The 18,946-nt window shown below is 57.5% G+C and overlaps 1 protein-coding gene across 1 annotated transcript; it reads right to left on the reverse strand.

Moving 5' to 3' along the window:
• Positions 1–393: 393 nt before the first annotated feature.
• Positions 394–17,968, reverse strand: ARID3C (AT-rich interaction domain 3C). The gene is made up of 7 exons (XM_034073069.1): positions 17,690–17,968; positions 6,757–6,829; positions 2,847–3,030; positions 2,407–2,651; positions 1,662–1,931; positions 1,396–1,485; positions 394–588 (listed from the first exon to the last, which is right to left on the reverse strand). Exons 1-7 carry the CDS (start codon positions 17,966–17,968, stop codon positions 446–448), a joined length of 1,284 nt encoding a protein of 427 aa, XP_033928960.1. The 3' UTR covers positions 394–445.
• Positions 17,969–18,946: the final 978 nt, after the last annotated feature.

Genomic DNA, 18,946 nt, shown 5'->3' on the forward strand with positions numbered 1-18,946 from the left:
GTGTGTAACAGAGACAGCATATAAGAGATGCACTAAGTGTGGCACATGGAGGATGCAGTGTACCCATTAAGACGTGTACAGAGGCTGCAGCTGCATGCAGTGATGTGGGCACAGGGGCTTCAGTGTGTAGAGGATGCAGCATGCGGGGCCCAGGGGTGCCTCAGGCAGCAGGGCAGGCAGGAGCTGTATGGGGTGGGTTACCTGGGGGCGGCACTAAGGAAATAGATGTGTATGTCCAAGGGCATGCGCATGGGAGGGACCCCAATCATGGGGATAAGGGACAAAAGGGACCACATGGGTGCTCACAGCCTTGCAAGGACACAACTCAGTATTGCAGCAAGAGGCACCTTTGGGTCCCCCATCCCACCTTGGTGTCCCAGCTGGGTCCCACTACTCAGCCCCCCCAAAGCTCTGGGGACCCCCAGCTGGGTGGGGGCATCTCTCCTTATGGTGAGGTGCTGCTGGGAGTGTGGTTGTGTGAGGGGGCTGGGAGCAGGGGGTTCAGGGCAGACATGGGGTTTGGTCGGCTCTGGGTGCTCCCTCCACCTGGTGCCGGGTGTGCTGGGGGCCGGCGGGCAAACAGGACACCTGGAGAGCAAGAGCAAGGGGATTAGGGCAAGCCATGGGTTGGAGGCCCTGCTCTCCTGGTCCCCAGCATCCATGGGGGCTCCATTCCCCCCATCACCTTCGGTGTCTGTCCCAGCCCAGCCACCCTCACCCACATGGGGCAGCCTGTGGGGTGTCCCAGGGCCATTTGACTGGCAGCCCCACATGCTGATGAGACCCTGACCTTTCCACACCCTTAAATGTTTAAGCCCTGAAGGAAAAGCCATAGATTTTAGTTGGGGGTGCCTCAGCTGGGTGATATGGGATAAACTGCCTAGCCAGGTAGTTGCACAATGTTACCCAGAAGCCTCTGTGCTGGCAAAGCACCCCAACATCTTCCCCTGCACCCAACACCATGCTCTGCAACCAGCCAACCCCTGCACCCAGTCACTCTTTGGGCACACCAGCATTTGGTGACCCCAAATCCAAGCCCTGCCTGCAGGACCCCACAGTGCGGGTGCCTTTTTATACTTTAATAGCCAAGTACATGCATCCATTCATCCATTCATCCATCCACCAACCCACCCATCTATCCATCCATCCATCCATCCATCCATCCATCCACTCCCCAGTTTCACCTTCCATTGCTAGCTCCTGCTGGGGGCCAATTTCCATCCTCACCGACCCCCTCCTTCTCCTGCCCCCTCTCCCCAGGCCCCACCACTTCATTACAATGGATTTTATAGTAAAGACATCAGATTGAAGGAAGGACTTGCTGGCCAGGCAGTGGCTATAAGTTATTGGATTTCCCGGCCGCAATTACACAGGCCAAGCGGCCTTTCTATTTACCTGTGTAGACAACTCCATTTATTTCTATTGACATGTTGATACTGCTAATGCCGTTGGTGGACAGGTTCAATGCGGTCTCCTGTCTGTCATCTGGGGAAAGGAAATACCAATATGAGTGTTAAGAGAAAGAGAAACAAGAACCTGCCCAAGAGAGACAAGAGGGGCTCCGTCCTCTCCAGGCATCCATGCTCCCCTTCATTCGCTGCTGCTCCCCACAGGGGTGCAGGGGATGGGGTGCCCCAAGCTGTGGCATTGCACCTCACTACCTCGGTTGGAGATCTTGATGTTCATGGGGAACTGGGAAGCCACAGCCAGGAGGTTGTGCTGCAGTGCGTGCTGCACCAGCCGCTGCTGCTCCTCCATTGTCAGGGCCACCTTCTTCTCCGGAGGCTCCCCCGTTTCCAGCTTCTCCCTTAGCTGCTCCAGCACCACTGCCTGTGAGGCAGCTGCTGCTTGGGCTGCTGCGAGGTGGTGGCCGGCCAGTCCAACTGGGATAGCGATGCGCCCCGGCACTGCTGCTGCCAACATGCCATCCTCTGCAATGACCAAGAGACCTCAGCGCATCCAACATATCCACCCCATCCACCGTCCCTGCTGGTGCCACCTCCATCCCTTTAGCATTGGGCAAGAAGGTCACCTCTCTGGGCTTGGTCCTTCTCCAAAGACAGGAGAAATACAAACCCTTCTCTGTCCCAGAAAGGGACTAAGAGAACTGGAATGGGTTGCCCAGGGAGGTTGTGAATGCTCCATCCCTGGTGGTGTTCAAGACCAGGATGAAGCCTTGGGTGATATGGTTTAGTGTGAGGTGTCCCTGCCCATGGCAGGGGGTTGGAACTGGATGATCTTGAGGTCCTTTCCAATCCTAACTATTCTATGATTCTATGTACAAAATTATATCTGTTTTCCCCAAGCAATAACAGCAGGAGCAGACAGGGAACATCCCTGCTGCTGGAGTTGTGTCCATCCCTGGAGAGAGATGTGTTCCAGGGGGAATATGTGCTCCTCACCTACCTTTCTTAACTGCATGCAGTTGGCCAAGCTGGCCACAGCTGTGTGCGGAGATGCTCAGAGCTGGCAGAGGCAATTTGGGGGACCCCAGCAGGGTTGGGGTGCTGACTGGTGAGTAGTTGAACAGTGCTGTGCCAAAAGTCTGCCTCCGTCCCTCCCGACGGTTGCTGTCAATGGCAGCTTGGAGCTCACCCGGAGAGCTGAGCGCTCGCTTCTCACATTCATAGGGATACAGGTACTTCATGTATCTGCATGGGGAGAGAGCCAGGATGAGACCCACACCACGCACCTCCCAGCCAGCCCTGGGGTGAGCAGGCACCATGGTGGTGGTGGCACCTGCTAAGGGTCAGAGCCCTTCATCCCCTTTTGGGACACCCCATGAAGGACCCCACTTGGGGGTCTGGGACACCGGAGGCAGTGGGTGCCCCCGGGTGGGTGCTCACTGCGTGCGGAGGGTGAAGGCAGCGCTGGTGATGGAGGTAGGTAGGTTGAGGCCCTTGGTGATCTCTCGCCAGATCTTCTTGTTGATGACTTCGACCAGGCCACCCTTGTCCGTCACCAGTTGGTACAGCGTGTACAGGTCCAGCACTTGCTTGGCCATGATGGGGATGCGGTTCACAGGCGTCCCTTACAGCCGCACATAGAAGAGAGAGAAGGGTGTTGGATGAGCCTATGGGGACCCATACTGCCTGGGGATGTGGTCCCTACCTTGTCCCCACTGCTAGTGTGGGTACCAGCTGCCCCACAAGGGTGACACATGTGAGGGTGAGCACCCATAAGCATGGAGTGCAGCACCATGCCCATGAGCAGAGCAGACCCCAGCATGTTGGCACACGGTCCCTATTGATGAAGCTGCTGGTGGGGATGGATACACTCTCATCTGGAAAGTGTGGGATGGGTAAAGTGCCTCTTCCAGAGCCCCTTAGAGAAAGTCATCCTCTACAGCTCTTAGAGCTCCCAATAGAGCATCTCCCCCAAAAAAATCTCTCAGAGCATCCTAGAAGGTCTCTCTCTGTATCCCTTTCAGAGCTGCATAAAGAGAGACCCCATAAAACTTTATACAGGGTCTCTGAAGAGAGACTGCTCCCCTCCCTTCTGGAGGGACTCATCCTATAATCTCCCTATAGAGAGGTTTTTGCTCTTAAAAATCCTCTCCAAGCCCCATTGAGAAGGAGTTCCCTAAGAGTCCAGAGGAGGTTCCCACCTACAAATCCTTCCCAAAAGCCTCCCTGACTGCTTAAAAGCCTTCAGTGCCCTGCCTCAAGAGACCTGACCCCAAATCCCCTTCAGATGCCCTCAGCAGCGATTGTCATCCCTGGTCCCTCAACATCACCCCCCTCCCTGAGGCCATGGGGCAAAGGAACATGAGGTTACCAGGGCTCTGTGAGCCCAGCATGGACCAGAAATGGTCCACACAGGCACCAGGTCTGGTTACACCTCCCTCACACCCCACTCTCCCAGCCCCACCAAATAGTCCCATAGCCTTACTCTGCCCCACTGCACCTCAGGGCAATGGTCCAGGCAGCGGCTGAAGGCTGCAGTAGGGTAGAGGAAGGATACGCATCTCATCCCATACCATCCTGTCCCATCCCACCCCATATTTATTCCTCCTGCGGGGTGTCGGGGCTCAGGCAGTATCGGAAAGCCATCCATTTGGCCAGGGGAGGCTGTCACGGCTGCGCTTTGCCCCTCAAACGAAGCCGTCACTCACCACCATCCTCCAGCATCCCTAATTTATGGCCCCGATATTGGCTTGGCTTCTTCACATAAGCCTGAAAAATGAGCTCTTTTTATTCCTTTACTGAGTTCATTTAACTTATTTTTGTGTGTATGTGTCTCTGTTGTTCGGCTGCTCAGGAAGAGGGAGAGGAGTTTGTCCCCCTGGGAAAGAGGCAGAGATATTGACTTGATACCTGCCAGCAGTCCCTTGCCTGCTTGCACCAGCCCCATCACCTCATGGGGGCTCTATTTGAGGGCTCCCCATCAGCCCAACATGCCAACGAGTGTGCTGGGTCTCACCCCAATCAATGGATTCCTTCCTTCTTCCCCCATCCCCATGCATGGTGGCTATCCAAAGGAGCTCATCATTAATCTCAGTGCTGCACGGGGCGGGCGGCCGGTGCCCATCCTGCTGACAAAGGGACCTGTCTGCATCCCTGGAGAGTGATGGCCCCAGTCCCGGCCAGGGCGAGCAGCACAAAGGCTCGGGGAGGTGATGCGGCCATTGTGGCGCTGCAATTAATTCCTTGATTGATTAATGGCCCCGTGTTATCAGCAGGGCCCTCAGCTTGGCAAGGAGATGGCGGAGCCCTGCTGAGCAAATGCAGAGTTATTCCCTCACCAGTCAGCTGTCCCTTTCTGGAGTGCCACAGGGGTTGGGACATGGGGATGTGGTGCTCCCTGTATCCCATGTCTGATGGGGATGATACCATCACCCCCATGTGCCACTGGGGCTGGGTGTCCCTGCCCTGAGCCATTAAGTTCCCACTTATCAGGGTTGTCTCTAACCCATTTTTCAGCCCCTCTCACAAACACCAGTGCCAAAACTGCCCTGTCGGACGTCAGGGGGACATGGCCCCTTTCATTAGAGCTTATCCTGTAGGCATTATTCCCACTGTCCCACTGCCACCTTTGGGATGCAGTCTGGGGGGTGGCAGCTGCCTTTCCATGCACCTCTGGGTGCTCCTGCAAGCACTTATGCTGGTATCATGGGTGCTGCTTCTCTTTCAGCTCCTGATGACCCCTGTGATGCTGTCCCTGTCCTGCTGCCCTCTGTCCCTTTTCTCTTTGCTACCTGGCTGTAAAATCCAGCACTCCAACACATGTATTCACACTTCCTGGGGGGAAGTCACCCACTCGGAGGAGATGCAGGACAGATGAGACAGGAGCAGGACAGCTGGACACACAGGGATGAGGAGCAGGGAAGCATTGGGCTTCCTCCCTCCTCCCTGCACCACCATGTGCTTGCTTAATTAGCCCCAGCCCCAGTGGTGAGGGAGTTAATTAGCTCTGGAGAGAGAGATAATGAAGCCACAGAACAGCCCATGAATCTTGTGTCTGATGGATGCTGGGGGGACTGAGGCAGTGCCAGCGCTCCCACTTGCTCCCCAAAGTCCTGCACTAGGGCCAGAGGGACTTGGGAAGCACTCATAGGGTAGTACCCATATCCCCATCCTCATCTCCATCCCAGCTCCAGTGTAAGCACCATGGCTGCACCAGCCACCTCAGCACAGCCCTTAGTGAAATGAATTTGTGGTGTCTCTGCTTGACCCACAAGTTGACCACTGCTGCCCCCCAAGTGGGCAGATGTCCTCACCACCCTCCCCATGGGCACTGACTGGGGACAACAGCCCCTTTCAGCTCACCCTTGTCCCACACACTGCCAGCCCTGCTGCTTCTGCACCCCCCTACCCACCCCCAAGCCTTCCCCCGTTAATTAGCCCGGCATTAACCTCTGCCTGGGGTTTACTGGCTATTGAGCGGCATGTTCATTAATCCACACACCAGCAAAAGGCTCTAATTAATACTGCTGGCCACACGCCCGCGCTCGGCAACTTTTAATTGTCACAGGCCCGGACGGGGAGGGCGAAGGTTAAAGCATTTATCGAGTCCCCAGGAGCCAGCTCGGCCCCCCATGCCGATAGCAAAGATTTCCAATGCGGCAGGGCTGGCTGGTGAGCCTTTAACCCCTAGGTGCCCGGTGCTGCCAGGAACACTGCCTGCATCCTGCAGTGCAGCTCTATGGGCATCCCTAAGGATGCTGGTGATGAGCATCCTCACTGGGCACTGCTGATGGGCATCACCAATGGGCACTGCCAAGGGTATTCCCAGCAGGCAGCACTAAAATGTCCTGCTAATGGGCATCATTAGTGTCTGATGGATGCTGGGGGGGAAGAGGTAGCGATGATGCTCCCTCTTGCTACCCATAGCCCTGCACTAGGACCAGGGGGATTCGGGGGACACTCATGAGGTGGTATCCAGATCCCCATCCTCATCTCCAGCCCACCTCAGTAGGTGTTGTTAATGATTGTAACCAAGGGGTATCCCTGCTGGGCACTGCTAACGGGCATTGCTAACTGGCATCTGCATTGGCACTGCCACCATCTCCAGCCTGGGGGCCCAAGGGAGCACCTCTTTCCAGCAGGCACCCCATGGTGGGTGCTGCCTATAGAAATGGGGTCAAACCTGAAGAGTGTGAGCTTACACATGTGCATGTGTAGATGGGGATGGGAGGCACTGCAGGACCTACCTGCTGGGCTCACAGAGACTGGGAGCAACTCAGAGCACTGGGAGCCCCCCCAAGCAGCCAAGGCAGGGGTGCCAGTGGTGCCCACCCCTGCCACCCACCTTTACCTCTCTTCTGCATGAAGCTGAAGAGGTCATCCAGGAACTCCTTGCGCTTCGGGTCCTCATCCAGTTCGTAGAGCTGGGGGCAGGAAAGAGAGCAGTCAGTGCTGCTGGTACCAGGACCAGGCATCACCCCTGGTCCCACCAGCCTCCTCTGACAGCAATAAGAGGCAGTCCCTTGTCACAGACAGGATATGCCAGTGCACCCTGCATGCTGACAGTGCTGTGTTCTCCCTATGCCTGGCATGGGCAGCCCACACACCATTGACTATTCTGCACCCTTGTTGCAGAGATGTTGCATCTGTGCCTCAGTTTCCCTTGCCCTCACTCCCCCAGGTGGAGGGATGACTGTTCCCCCCTGGTAAGGTGATGCCAGTGTAGGCAGGACAGCAGTAAATCCCAGGTTTCCCCCAGGCAGGTCCCTGGGACCTGGACACTCATCCTTGCTCTGGCTCAGCATCCTCCTGGCACTGCCCAGTGCTTGTGCTCACCATGTCCCATTGGAGGGACACAGTGCACCTGCACAGTGGAGATGCTGGTCCCATTCCAGGGTGAGCTGGCAGGACCATGGGACGGGTGCCAGTGGGGAGCTGCCAGCACTAGAGACTGCCACACTGAACTGGGGTGACAGGGCTATTGACAACATGATTAGCACAGCCTGAGCTGTGTCACCCTGAGACGGGGCCTGATCAATGGCCAAGGACAGCAGTAGGTGCCTCTGCAAAGGGCCATGCTACCAAATCCTCCTCTTTCACCTGGACATGGGGACCCCAAATCCATCTTCCTCAGCTGTGCACAGGGACGAGGGTGTGAGCATGGCAGTGGCACATCCCCACAACACACACGGACTTCCTGCAGTGTATGTGTGCACAAAGCCAGATGTGTGTGCCAGTGCACAAGCACACAGTGGTGAGTGCAGCACCAACACTGGTGCTTGTGTGTCCCAGCAACTTTGTGTGTGCCAGCTATTGAGTGTGCACACAGTTACACAGGTGCACACATTCAGCTGTGAGCATACTTATGTGTATTGGAGGGATGTGGGTCCGGACACACGGACACAGACCCCAAGGCTGAGCTGACGGATGGCATCGCAGAGGCAAGTGAAGCCCCTACATCAGGGACATGAAGCACCGGCTCTGTGCAGAAGCCACGGCTCGCCTGATTCCAGCACAGTGCCTAGGTGACCATGACAAATTGGAGCTCGCCAGATCGATGGCCCAGCAGTAAAAGTCAGAGCACATGAAGGAAAAATTAGCACCAATCGAAGGCGCTATAGACACCAATTCCTCCCAGCAAGCCCGGCAAGAATTTAAAGCCATTGAAAAGAAACAAAACTCAGCAGTCCAGAATGGATTTCCAAAACATATACAAAGAAATGCAAGCTGGAAAACAAAGTCAGGCACAAAATTGAGTCGTTTAAAAAACAATTGTGCTGGGAAAGGCCGTTAAAAACCAATAGAGTGGGAGCACTCTCCCCCTCCACACAGCACATCATTCACTGGACAGATAAAGGGAGCTTTGCTGTGGGGATGGCAGGCTATAAGGACGTGGGGATGTGAGGATGGGGGGGGGATGCAGGGACGTGTTGGGGACACATGAATGCAAGGATGTGGGGATGCAGGGACAAGGGAAAGTAGGGAGGTGAGGATGCAGGGACCTGGGGGTTTGGGGGGACACAGAGATGCAGGGATGCTTGTACACACACCCCACAGTTCCCATGACTGGACAGACACCTCTAACCCAGATCATCATCTAACCCATGGGGATAGGTGTTAAATGCCTGTCCCTAACCTAGCCTGATGACAGTCTCCTACCAGACCCATGGGTGCTGACTGCCTGGCTCTGAGCCACTCGCTCTCTGTCCCTTCCTTACCCTTTGGGTGCTACTCATCTGTGTCCCCTCCTTCAGCAGGGTGCTCTTGGGATGCCCTGACCCCTGAGTACCATCACCCTGTGCCTCTCCTCCACTGTGATGCTCCCTGCTCTGCTCTGTGCCCACTCCTCATTGCCTGCCCTTTCCCCGGAGCGCCTCAAGCCATCGATAACAGTAACTAGGTCAGGCTCAGAGCATAGCTCCAGGGGGGCTGCTTTTATTTCTGCCCCAGGGAGGCTGCGTGAGCCAGGCTCTGCGTGCATCTCCCTGCCTGCAGCAGGGCTCTTTACCCCCAAGGCTCCACACTAACCCTGTTTCCATCCCTGCAGTCTCCTGGCTTGTCAGAGCAGGAGCAAACACCCCAAACCAGCAACCACTGCCTATCCCATAGCAGGGAGAAGCCACTGACTTCAACCCAGCCAGTGTCCTCCTACATCCGATGTCACTTGTGTTTCTCCTCTCACCACAAAAGACAGGATCCCACCCGTGCTGCCACTGCCTCCAACCCCCAAAACGTGTGATTTCCAAGTGCTGGAATCTATTTTTACACCATTTATTAACCTCTAACCTTTTATCTGCAGAGCACGGGGATGCAAAGACACATTACATCAAACAGGGAGCAAAGGTCGGCTTTTAAGTGGAGATGAGAGCGGAGCTGAGTAGCAGGGAGCAGCCAGCAGCCTTTGGTGTGCCGGGCATGCACTGGGCATCCCATTGGATGTGGGGATGCTCGGGAGGGAGAGGAGGTGGTTTGGGGAATCCTTGCTGATGAAAGGTGGGCTGAGTCCCAGTTCAGGCTGGCTATGGGATCCAAGCATCACTTTGCAGAAGTGGCACATGGGTGGTGGCATGGGTAGTGGTCTGCTACAGCCATAAGGTCAGGAGGGACCCCAAAAGAGCCCCAGCCCTGTAGAAGAAGCCAACTCCATCCCTTACCCAGAGCTCTGGGCCCTGCCACTCACCCTGCTTCTCCTCCTGCAGGGTGAGCACCATGGTTCCCTCCTGCCTGACTTGGGGACTGACCATCTAAGGGGCACATCACAACCTCCCAGTGTCACACACAAGTTTGCATGGGCATGTACCACCCTGCACAGGCATACACAGCCCCACATGGGCACACAGTACAGCACACGAGTGTGCACAACCCTGTATATACATACACAATCTGCACAGGTACAAATCCCTATGCAGGAATTTGGCTGTTCACAGCCTCCTATGGGCATGTACAACCCCAAGTGAGAAGGCACAAGCCTGGGTGAGCATACAAAGGCTTTCATAGGTGCACACAACACTGCATGGGCATCCACATCAGATGTGTATGCAGAGCCCTGCATGGGCACGTACCCCAGATGTGCACATACAGCCTGCGTGGGCATGCACCCCAGATATGCATGCACAACCTTGGATGAACACACACTACCCCAGATGAGCACTCACAACCCCAGCCGGGTACTCATAATGCCATACACTTGTGCAAAACCCTGTATGGACAATCACAAGCGCAGATGGGCACGTACAACCCCATACATGCACGCACAGCTCTAGACAGGCACACACAACCCTGGATGGGCATGCACAGCCCCAAATGTGGCATGCACAACCCCAGACAGGCAAACCCCGTGGACAGACACCCCAAACCCTGCAGGGGTACACCCCACCCCAGAGCCCCCCCTGCACCTCAGAGCAGTCCGGCAGGCTTTGCCCCGGGGCAGTTGTGCAACATGAGCAGTGGTTCCTGCTTGCCATGACCTATGAGCAAGGACCCTTTTAATCATGTTTGTATTGATATAATTAGTAACTCATTTAACGCCATCGATGTAACTATATTCCTCTATAAACAGAAGTATTAAACTGTCAAGCTGTGGGATCAATATCCCACCGATGCGCACCACAGCTCTGCTCTGCCGACCTCGGGGACCCCAACCACACACAGTGCTTCTCACCCCCAAAAGACACAGCACCCCCAGCGCTATCCTACTTCCACCCAACACCACCGCTTGGGTTCTGGTGCAGGGCCAGAGGGGGATGTCCTCATACCCATATCCAGGTCCAGGGACCCCACTCCCTCTCATCATCCCATTGCCATGGCGACATCCTTATTCCTTAAGGGATGGGGATAACGGGGCTTGTCAGGCAGGTTAAAGGTCAGTGGGTCGAACATGCTTTATTAAAGGGATACGAATAGACCTTGTGCCTGCCCCTCCTCCTCACTGCGATTAAATAACATCATTAGCACCTCTCACTCACCCAGGAGATGCCTCTCATGGAGCTGGGACCCCATAGCCCAGCTGATCCCTTAGAGAAAGGAAGCAGCCAGGTGATAACCCAGCCCCAAGCATCTCAGGGCTGCCCTGTCTCCCTGGACCCTCAGCCCCCTGCCACCAAGGGGAGCAATAGCAGCAGGACCCCCCGCAGCTCCTGCTCAGCTGCCACCTCCCGCTGGGCTCAGATCGGCAGCCAGGATTTAATCCACTTAATACGAGCTGCATCGATCCCCGACCCTGCTTGGTTCCCCCCTGCTTCGCATCCTTCCTCCCCCAGCCCTGAGCCGCTTAATATGCACCACATTGATTAGCGTGCTGCTAATTTTTCTATCTGGCTGCTGTTCACGCAGGGAGCTCAGGTAATGCTCATCCCTCCCCAACACCCCATGAGCCCCCCAGGGCGCAGCTGCACACCGTGAGTGCCTGACTGGTTTGGGGTCCTTGCACCCCTCCTGAGCACCACTGTCACCTCTGAGCTGGGGTCCCTGGTTCCTACCCCAGGGGGATGGTGCACAGCCGGACATTGGAGTGTCCTCTGTGTCCTGACAGCGTAGAATCATAGAATCACAGAATGGGCAGGGTTGGAAAGGACCTTAAAACCCCTGCCATGGGCAGGGACACCTCACACCAGACCATGTCACCAAGGCACAGAGGGAGACAGAAAAGCCATCTGTGTCTCAGTTTACCTTTCATACTTACAACCACAGGAACTGGCTATTCCCAATGGATGGGGCTGGGGTGCAGGGACCCCAACAATGTCCACAGTCAGAGTCCCCCCAGCCACAGGACACCCACAAAGGAGCCAAGGGTTTGTGGATGCCCTCCCTCCTCTCCCCAGTGCTAGAGCTGGGGGGCAGCTCATTCCCGCTGGGCACAAACCACCCCCTGACCTTGTGAGCCACCGCTCACCTCCACCACCAGTCGTTAATAAGTTAATGGTTATGGGACGGCTTTGCTGGGACACCGGCTGCATTCGAAGGTGCTGCCAGCTCCAGTGGAAGGGGGCTGCTCCCCTGACCCCACAGCCCTGATGGGTGCAGGGGTGCTTGCTCACCCCAACATCCCCAGCCTCTGCGGTCAACCCCACTGCTGTGGCTGGACCCCTCCATCCAGAGCCCTGTCCCTGCCCTGCGGCTCCCCCTCAAAGCCTTTAATCATGCTTAATATTTAACGGCGCTTTATAGAGCAGCAGGTTTAATCAGCGCTGATAATGTGGCGGATCCAGCAGGTCATTAAAACCCCCATTCCCCATCACAGCAGGCATTGCTGCTGCTGGGAGAGCTGCCTGCTGCAAACATTAACCCGGCTTCGCTCAAGGTTGGGGACTGTTTGATGGCAGGGTTGGCCTTGGGACAGCAGTCCCCCTACCTACAGCCTGACCGGGGTGAAGGAGGGGCTCATAGGGTTCCTAATCTCCTCCTCAACGCACTTTGCAGGAGGGTAAACCGAGACACAGGACACCGGCATCGCTTCCCTAAGGGCTGGAGCCAAAGGAAACACGCTGCATGGTGCCACCACGGGTACCATCCAGCCCACATCGGTCTGTCTGGGGGCTGTGGCACAGGGAAGGGAGGGTCCTGCCTCCCAGCGAGCGTGTGTCCCCCGTGATCGGCCCCTTGTTACTCGTTCATGGCTGAGCAGGCAGGGAGTCAATGAGGGGATTTGTTCGGGTTAACCTCGCTGACCCGTGGTGCTTGCCATGCCACTGCCTCCCCCTCCAGCCTTGCTTTCCTCTCCATCCCTGCCTCTCCGTCCTTGTCCTGCCTCAATCCATCCCAGGATGACCAAGGATGGGGACACCCCCCCCAGCACCAGCACCCCACAGAGGTGCAGATGTGCTCTCTCTCTTCATAGAGCCTCCTGTGCACACTTATGCACCGCTTATACACTTCTGTGCACACACATTTATCCTGTGCACACACATTTATCCTGTGCACATTCCCACAACAAGTGCATCCACACACACCTTTTATAAACACACCCTCCACCCTGCGCACACTCACAAGTCCCCATACACTCTCTCTATGCACACATACACACCTCCAGTGCATGTTCACACATCCCCTATGTATGTTCCTCCTGTGCACAAATCACCATGTACATACTCATACATCCCCTATGCATTCCCCCTCTGCATCCTTCACACACTCATGCAGCCCCTGAACACACCTTCCCCACACACACTCACCCCTGTGCATGCTCATGTGTTCCCTATGCACTCTCCCTTTTGCACGCTCATGCACCTCTAGGCACATGTACCCCACACAGAGCTGAGCTTGTTCCTACACCCCCATGAATCTGCGAAAGTCCATGGGCACTGCTGTGGGGCCAGATCCCTGTGAGGGAGCCAGGGTGGGAGCTTCTGCCAATGCTCCTCTCCCACTCTGAATAGTTTTACACCTCCTGTTTGGAGGTCCCAAGAGCTTGGGATTGAGACTGTTTGGGAGATGATGTTGTAGCAGCCACTGGGGTACTCAGCATCCCCTGGGCTATAGTGGGGCTGGGAAGGGCCCTGGGGGCACCCACCAGGACTGCTCAGCACTGTGGGCTGGGGCAGGGGGCATAGGGATGGTCTTGGACGGGGGGCCAGCCCCCATACCGTGCCTCAAACACCCATGGGTCCACATGCAGGGACACTGGTCCATGCACATACGGGAGTGCCCATACACACTGGGACACTACATGTGTTCCTATACATACAGACAGGTATGTTCAGACTTGCATGGACACACCATATGCATGTGGGCACATGCATGGTTCATACACACCCCTACATGCACACACATATACGCTGTTGTTCCATACACACACACACAGAGAACACCTCCATATGCACTCCCTGCCATACACCAGCAGCTCCTGCCTTGTACCCCTGCACTCATACTGGGCTGCCGGAGCTGCCGGCACTGCTGCTGCAGGGGATTAGCACACTGACCCTTGCCACCACCACCACCTCCCCGATGCAGGTGGTCCCAGAGCTCTGCCTGTACGTTTGGTGGTGAGAAACCTCCAGGGAGACACAGACAAGAGCAAACACCACGTCCATCATCCCTCCAGCTCTGCGCTGTAACCAGAGACCCTCTAATTTAGCTCTGGGAGCCCTTCGGTTGTTAACTGCTGCAGCTGGGTTGAAGATGCACTGAGGGGGGGGTATGGGGCAGGGAGACCACCTCCTTCTCCCAGGATCCCCCTCCTGAGCCGCCTCCATTCCCTGCAGGCAGGGACAACCCTACAGAAGAAAGGAATGGGGACAGAGCAGGAACGCACACCCTGGCACCCCATTTTGGGATGGCCCCAAGGCATGGGGCTGAGGTCTGTGGCACAAGGAGGGCTGCAGCCAACTCAAAGCACTTTGCTCCAGGCTTTGAAAGGTACAGACAATGAGCCTCACTAAATATGCATAAAGGGTGAGTGGGTGCAAGAGATGGGGCAGACAGAGCAGGAGCAGCACCATGGCAAGAGGAGGAGCAGCCACACCAGGGCTGGCAGAAGATGGTGGCAAACCATTGCATCCCTGTATTAAATACTGAGGCTACCAGACACCTGAGAGGACCCAAAGGGCTGGCTGGGGCTCATCCCCCCCACCCCAGCTGCTCCCAGGCAGGGAGGAAGGAGCTCCAGGGGGGTACTGATGCATCCCAACTGCAACCAGATGGGTCTGAATGTGCCCTGGCAGGGATGGCACCCTCCTGCCAGCAAACACTGGTGCCAGAAAGATGGACACAAACCTAGATGTCTGAGACCCTCATGCCCTGAGCCTTCCTGCAGTGCTACCTCTGGGAGGAGCTGGGAGATAGAGAAGGAAGCCCTGGGTGCTGCTCTTCCATCACTTGGAGGAAACCAGGGCCCATATCCCTATGTACGTGCATGCTTTCCAGTGGGGAAAGCTGAATTCATGGGGCTGAGCTGGCACCAGCAATGCCAGCCTCTTCCTGGTGCCCCCTAAGTCAAACATGATGCAGCACTGTAACGTGGTGGCATCCCCATCCCCATGGAAGGGGTATTCAAGGGTAGTGCACAGTCAGACCCCAGTCGGTCCTGGGGCCAGGTCTGCCTTGCAGCGCTGAGTGCAGGAGACCTCCTGGACCTTTGCCCAGGGCTCTACCCATATGTCCTTATCAAGTGTACATAGCCCGGCGCCGGGGGCTGATGCAAGAGGCAGGGGTGAGGGGGTCTTACAACCCCCTAATATCACATCAGCCCTCCCAGATCAGAGCAAAGGTCTTGCCAGTCCTCCCAAACCGGCGCCACAGGAAACATATAACACAAGGGCAAACATAAGGGATATTTCTCCAAAATGCTCCTCCGGGTTGAAGCAGTGTTTGCCTATTAACCCTCAATGGGTTTCTGCGCTGCAACCTTATCCTCTGCTCCCATTTTTAGCACCACCGCACTGCGTGTAAAACCCTGAGCAGCTGGTCCTGCAGTAGCCTCCCACCCTATCCCCATCAGAGCCCTCTCCTTGCTGCGGAGAACCCATCCTCTGTAAACCAGTCTGGATTTGGTGGTCCCCGTTCACTTAACTGTTGCCCCCCAGGAGATGACAGACCCCCGACCCATCCCAGGTGATGCCAGCAGTGCCATCCAGCGCGTCCCTGTGGGAAACACAGCCCCATGCCCACACTGTGAGTGCCCCATAAGCTTGTGAGCAGGCACGCACTGCCCTCCGTGCCCCACACATCACAGCCCCTGCGAAAGCTGAGTGCGGACACCCTCCAACACGGCCCCTGCGGAGAGCAGAGAACCTGTTCCCCAGGCTGGGCAAGGCACAGCCCTGCAGCCTGGGGGAAGCCAGGGGAGACACGTCCCTCCCAGGCAGGGGTATGTCCCCTCCCCGATGATCACAGGGCAGAGACAGCAGTGACAGACACTCTGCAGACCCCAAGGCAAGCCAGCACCGGAGCCTGATCCAAACTGCAACCCCAGATGAGGTACCCCACGCAAAGGCAAGGAAGGGCTGGTCCTAGAAACTCCTTTCCCCTCTCTCTGTCCCATCCCATATAAGCCATCCAGAGGCAATAGGACCCCTTGTCCCTAGAGTACTGAACATAAGGGACATCTCACCGTCACCTGGGATATGCCACCATGTAGGAAACCCACAGTGTGTGTCTGTGGAGTACAGACATCACTTTTCCAACCAGGGTTGGAGAAAAAGTCGAGCAAGCAATGAAGAAGGCAGCTCTCACCCTGGGAAGTGATGGCAGGATTCATCCCCTGCCATCCACCTCCCGGTATTCCCACCGCACCGCCGTCTGCTCCTGCCCCGCATAGGAGAGAGCCTGGGCAGCCCCGGCCGGGGCCAGGGCGTGAGGCTTAGGGACGAGAAATGCCGGGGATGCTTTCCCCTCGTAAAGCTGGGGAGGGAGGAGCCGCTTCCCACCTCCGGGCTGACCCTGGAACCGGACAGTCCGCCTCTCTCTGCGCGGTGGGGTGTAAGGCAGCACTTCCCGGAGGAGATACTGGGGCTGTGCGGATCACACACCCCGCACCTCCCCGGCCTGACTGCGGGGAAACAGCTTACCCCGAGCACAGCTACAGGTCACATGCTGCCGTGCCCTGCCTGTACCCTGCCTGCTGCCTCGCAGCACAGCGGGATGAGCCATGGCCCCTCTGAATAACACAATAGGTAGCAACATGCACCCCGAGCACCCCCCGAAAGTCGGGTCCCTGCTGCTGACTTCATCCCTTCCTGCCAGAAACACTGTGGATGAGGCAGGAAGTCCCCTCACTTCACTGCTCCCTGAGCAGTGCCATCCTAAAAAGCCACACACCAGCTCCACAGGGATATCTCTGTCACTGCTCTCTCCCCCCGCAACCAAGCTGAATACATGGGAAGTGCAAACCCGACCTGGTGCTGTGCTGTCCACACTCACATAGTGTACAGAGAAGCACTCACTGCATGCAAACCAGGGCAGCACGGATGGGATAAACACACATTAAATACAAGCAGGCCTTTCCTTCACCCTATATGCAACCCCCCAGAGCCTTTTCTCTGCACCAGACCTCCATGGCATGGGAGTCCTCCCTATGCCCACCAGGAGTGAGGTGACAGGGTCGACATACGGCTTCCTCCAGCCAATATGAGAAATCAATGTGCCACACTCACCATCCATAATATACCCTGGTCCTCACAGAAACACAGAGGAGCTCCTCGGGGTAACCATGCACTAGAGCCTTTGCCCTTGTTTATCTCTGAAACACCTTCATGGAAAGGGACACAGTTTTACCCATTACAAGAAAGCACCAGGGATGAAACCTCCATGGGTCAGGATATAGGTATAGGGTACCAGGTGGCTGGACACTGGGCATGCCATCATGCTGTGGGGCATGAGGACAGGCACAGGGGACACCAAAGTGATGGAGGACATGAAGCATGTGTGAGATGGAGGAGACAGTGGCAGGGAGATGGAGAGCACATGAAGATGCCTGTTGGAGTGGGACACAGCTCAGGGATGGGGACGAGGAGTATTATAGGGGTACCCATTTGGGGGAGAAAGGGGCTCTGGGACAGGGATGCGGGGTTGCACTGACTGTACTCATCTGGGATGAGGTCTGGGGGTAGTGGAAGGAGACTGGTTGGCTCACATTTAGGGTGGCATAACGTCTGGGGGAACAGATACCCGGGGAGGGACGGGGATGAAGCCTGGGACAGTGGGGTTGCACATTTAGGGTGGGACACAAACAGGAGGTAGTGGGGGGTATAAGCAGCATCCATTCAGGAAGGGCTGAACCCCGAGTTCGTAGGGGACACCAGGGATGCCTGCCTGGAGCAGCCGATGCTGGGGTGGCAGATGCCTCCTACCTGCTTGAACTGCTCCTCGTAGGTCCACTCGTGGTGTGGGGGAGGCGGAGGCTCCCGGTGCTCCCCTTCTTCCTCCTCCTCCTCTTCTTCTTCCTCCTCCTCTTCCTCCTCCTCCTCCCCAGCTGCGGCGGGCGGCGGGCGCGGGTCGGGGGCCGGGCGGCGGCGAGGGCCGGCGGGCAGCGGCCCGGGGCCAGGACCCGGCTCAACGGGAGGCCGTCGGGGAGCGCCGTCGGGGCCGCGGGCCAGGCGGGCCGCCTGCTGCCGCTGAAGGCTCTCCATCACCGCCGCCAAGCGCAGCCCCCCCGCCGGCCCCGGCCCCCGCGGAGGGGCGGCCGGCTGCGGGCACAGGGCACGGCCTCAGCACTGCGGCCGCCGCCGGAGGAGGAGGAGGAGGGAAGGGAGGAAGCACCCCCCACTCCACCCGCTCTTCCCCCACGCTCCCGGGGGCCCTGCCCAAAAGTTGGCGGCGGAGCCGCGGCCGCCGCACCGGGCGCGGTACCCGCTCAGGAGGTACTGCACGTCCCACCGGACCCTGCCCTACTGGGGATCCCAGTACCCGCTCCAAGGGGGACACCCTCCCTGCTCCCACCGGGAATAGTTCCGACGCGGGACCCCCGTCGCTGTCGTTCGGGGACTCCCCCTCCGCGTTCCGCATGGGAACCCGTGTTCTGCTGCTACCCCCCGCCCCGGTTCCACCGGGGACTGGGTCTTACCGAGGACCCCCTCCCCTGTCCCACCGGAGACCTCCGCCCCGACGGTCCCACCGGGAACCGTCTCCTGTCGAGCCCGCACCGCCCCGGCCCCTCCGGGAACCCCATCCCGCTCCCATCGGAGACTGCCCTCGGTGCCCTCTCCTCCCGGGACCCCTCTCCCGTCCAACCCCGGGTGCCCCCCCCGCTCCCAACCGCGCACCCCTGCGCTACCGGGGCCCCTCCGCTGCGTCCCGTCCCTCACCAGGGCGGGTTTGGCCGCCAGGCTGGGGTTTTCCACCATGCCGCCGGCTCCGAGCCCCGCCGTCCCGGGGGGCACGGCCGGCTGCTCCGCCCGGTCCCGGCCGCCGCTCACATGGCGCCGCGGCCGCCGATATTTCTTTTATTCCGCAGCAGATGAGGGTGGGTGGGATTTTTTCCTCTTTTCTTTCTTTCTCTCTTTCTTCCTTTTTTTTTCCTCTCTTTTGCAACAAGTGGCACGCAGGCAGCAACACCCCTCCCCGCTCCCATTTGCCAGCGCACGTCAAGGGAGTCATCCGGGGAGGGC

The sequence above is a fragment of the Melopsittacus undulatus genome, chromosome Z, assembly GCF_012275295.1.
Source record: "Melopsittacus undulatus isolate bMelUnd1 chromosome Z, bMelUnd1.mat.Z, whole genome shotgun sequence".
Lineage (NCBI taxonomy): Eukaryota > Metazoa > Chordata > Aves > Psittaciformes > Psittaculidae > Melopsittacus > Melopsittacus undulatus.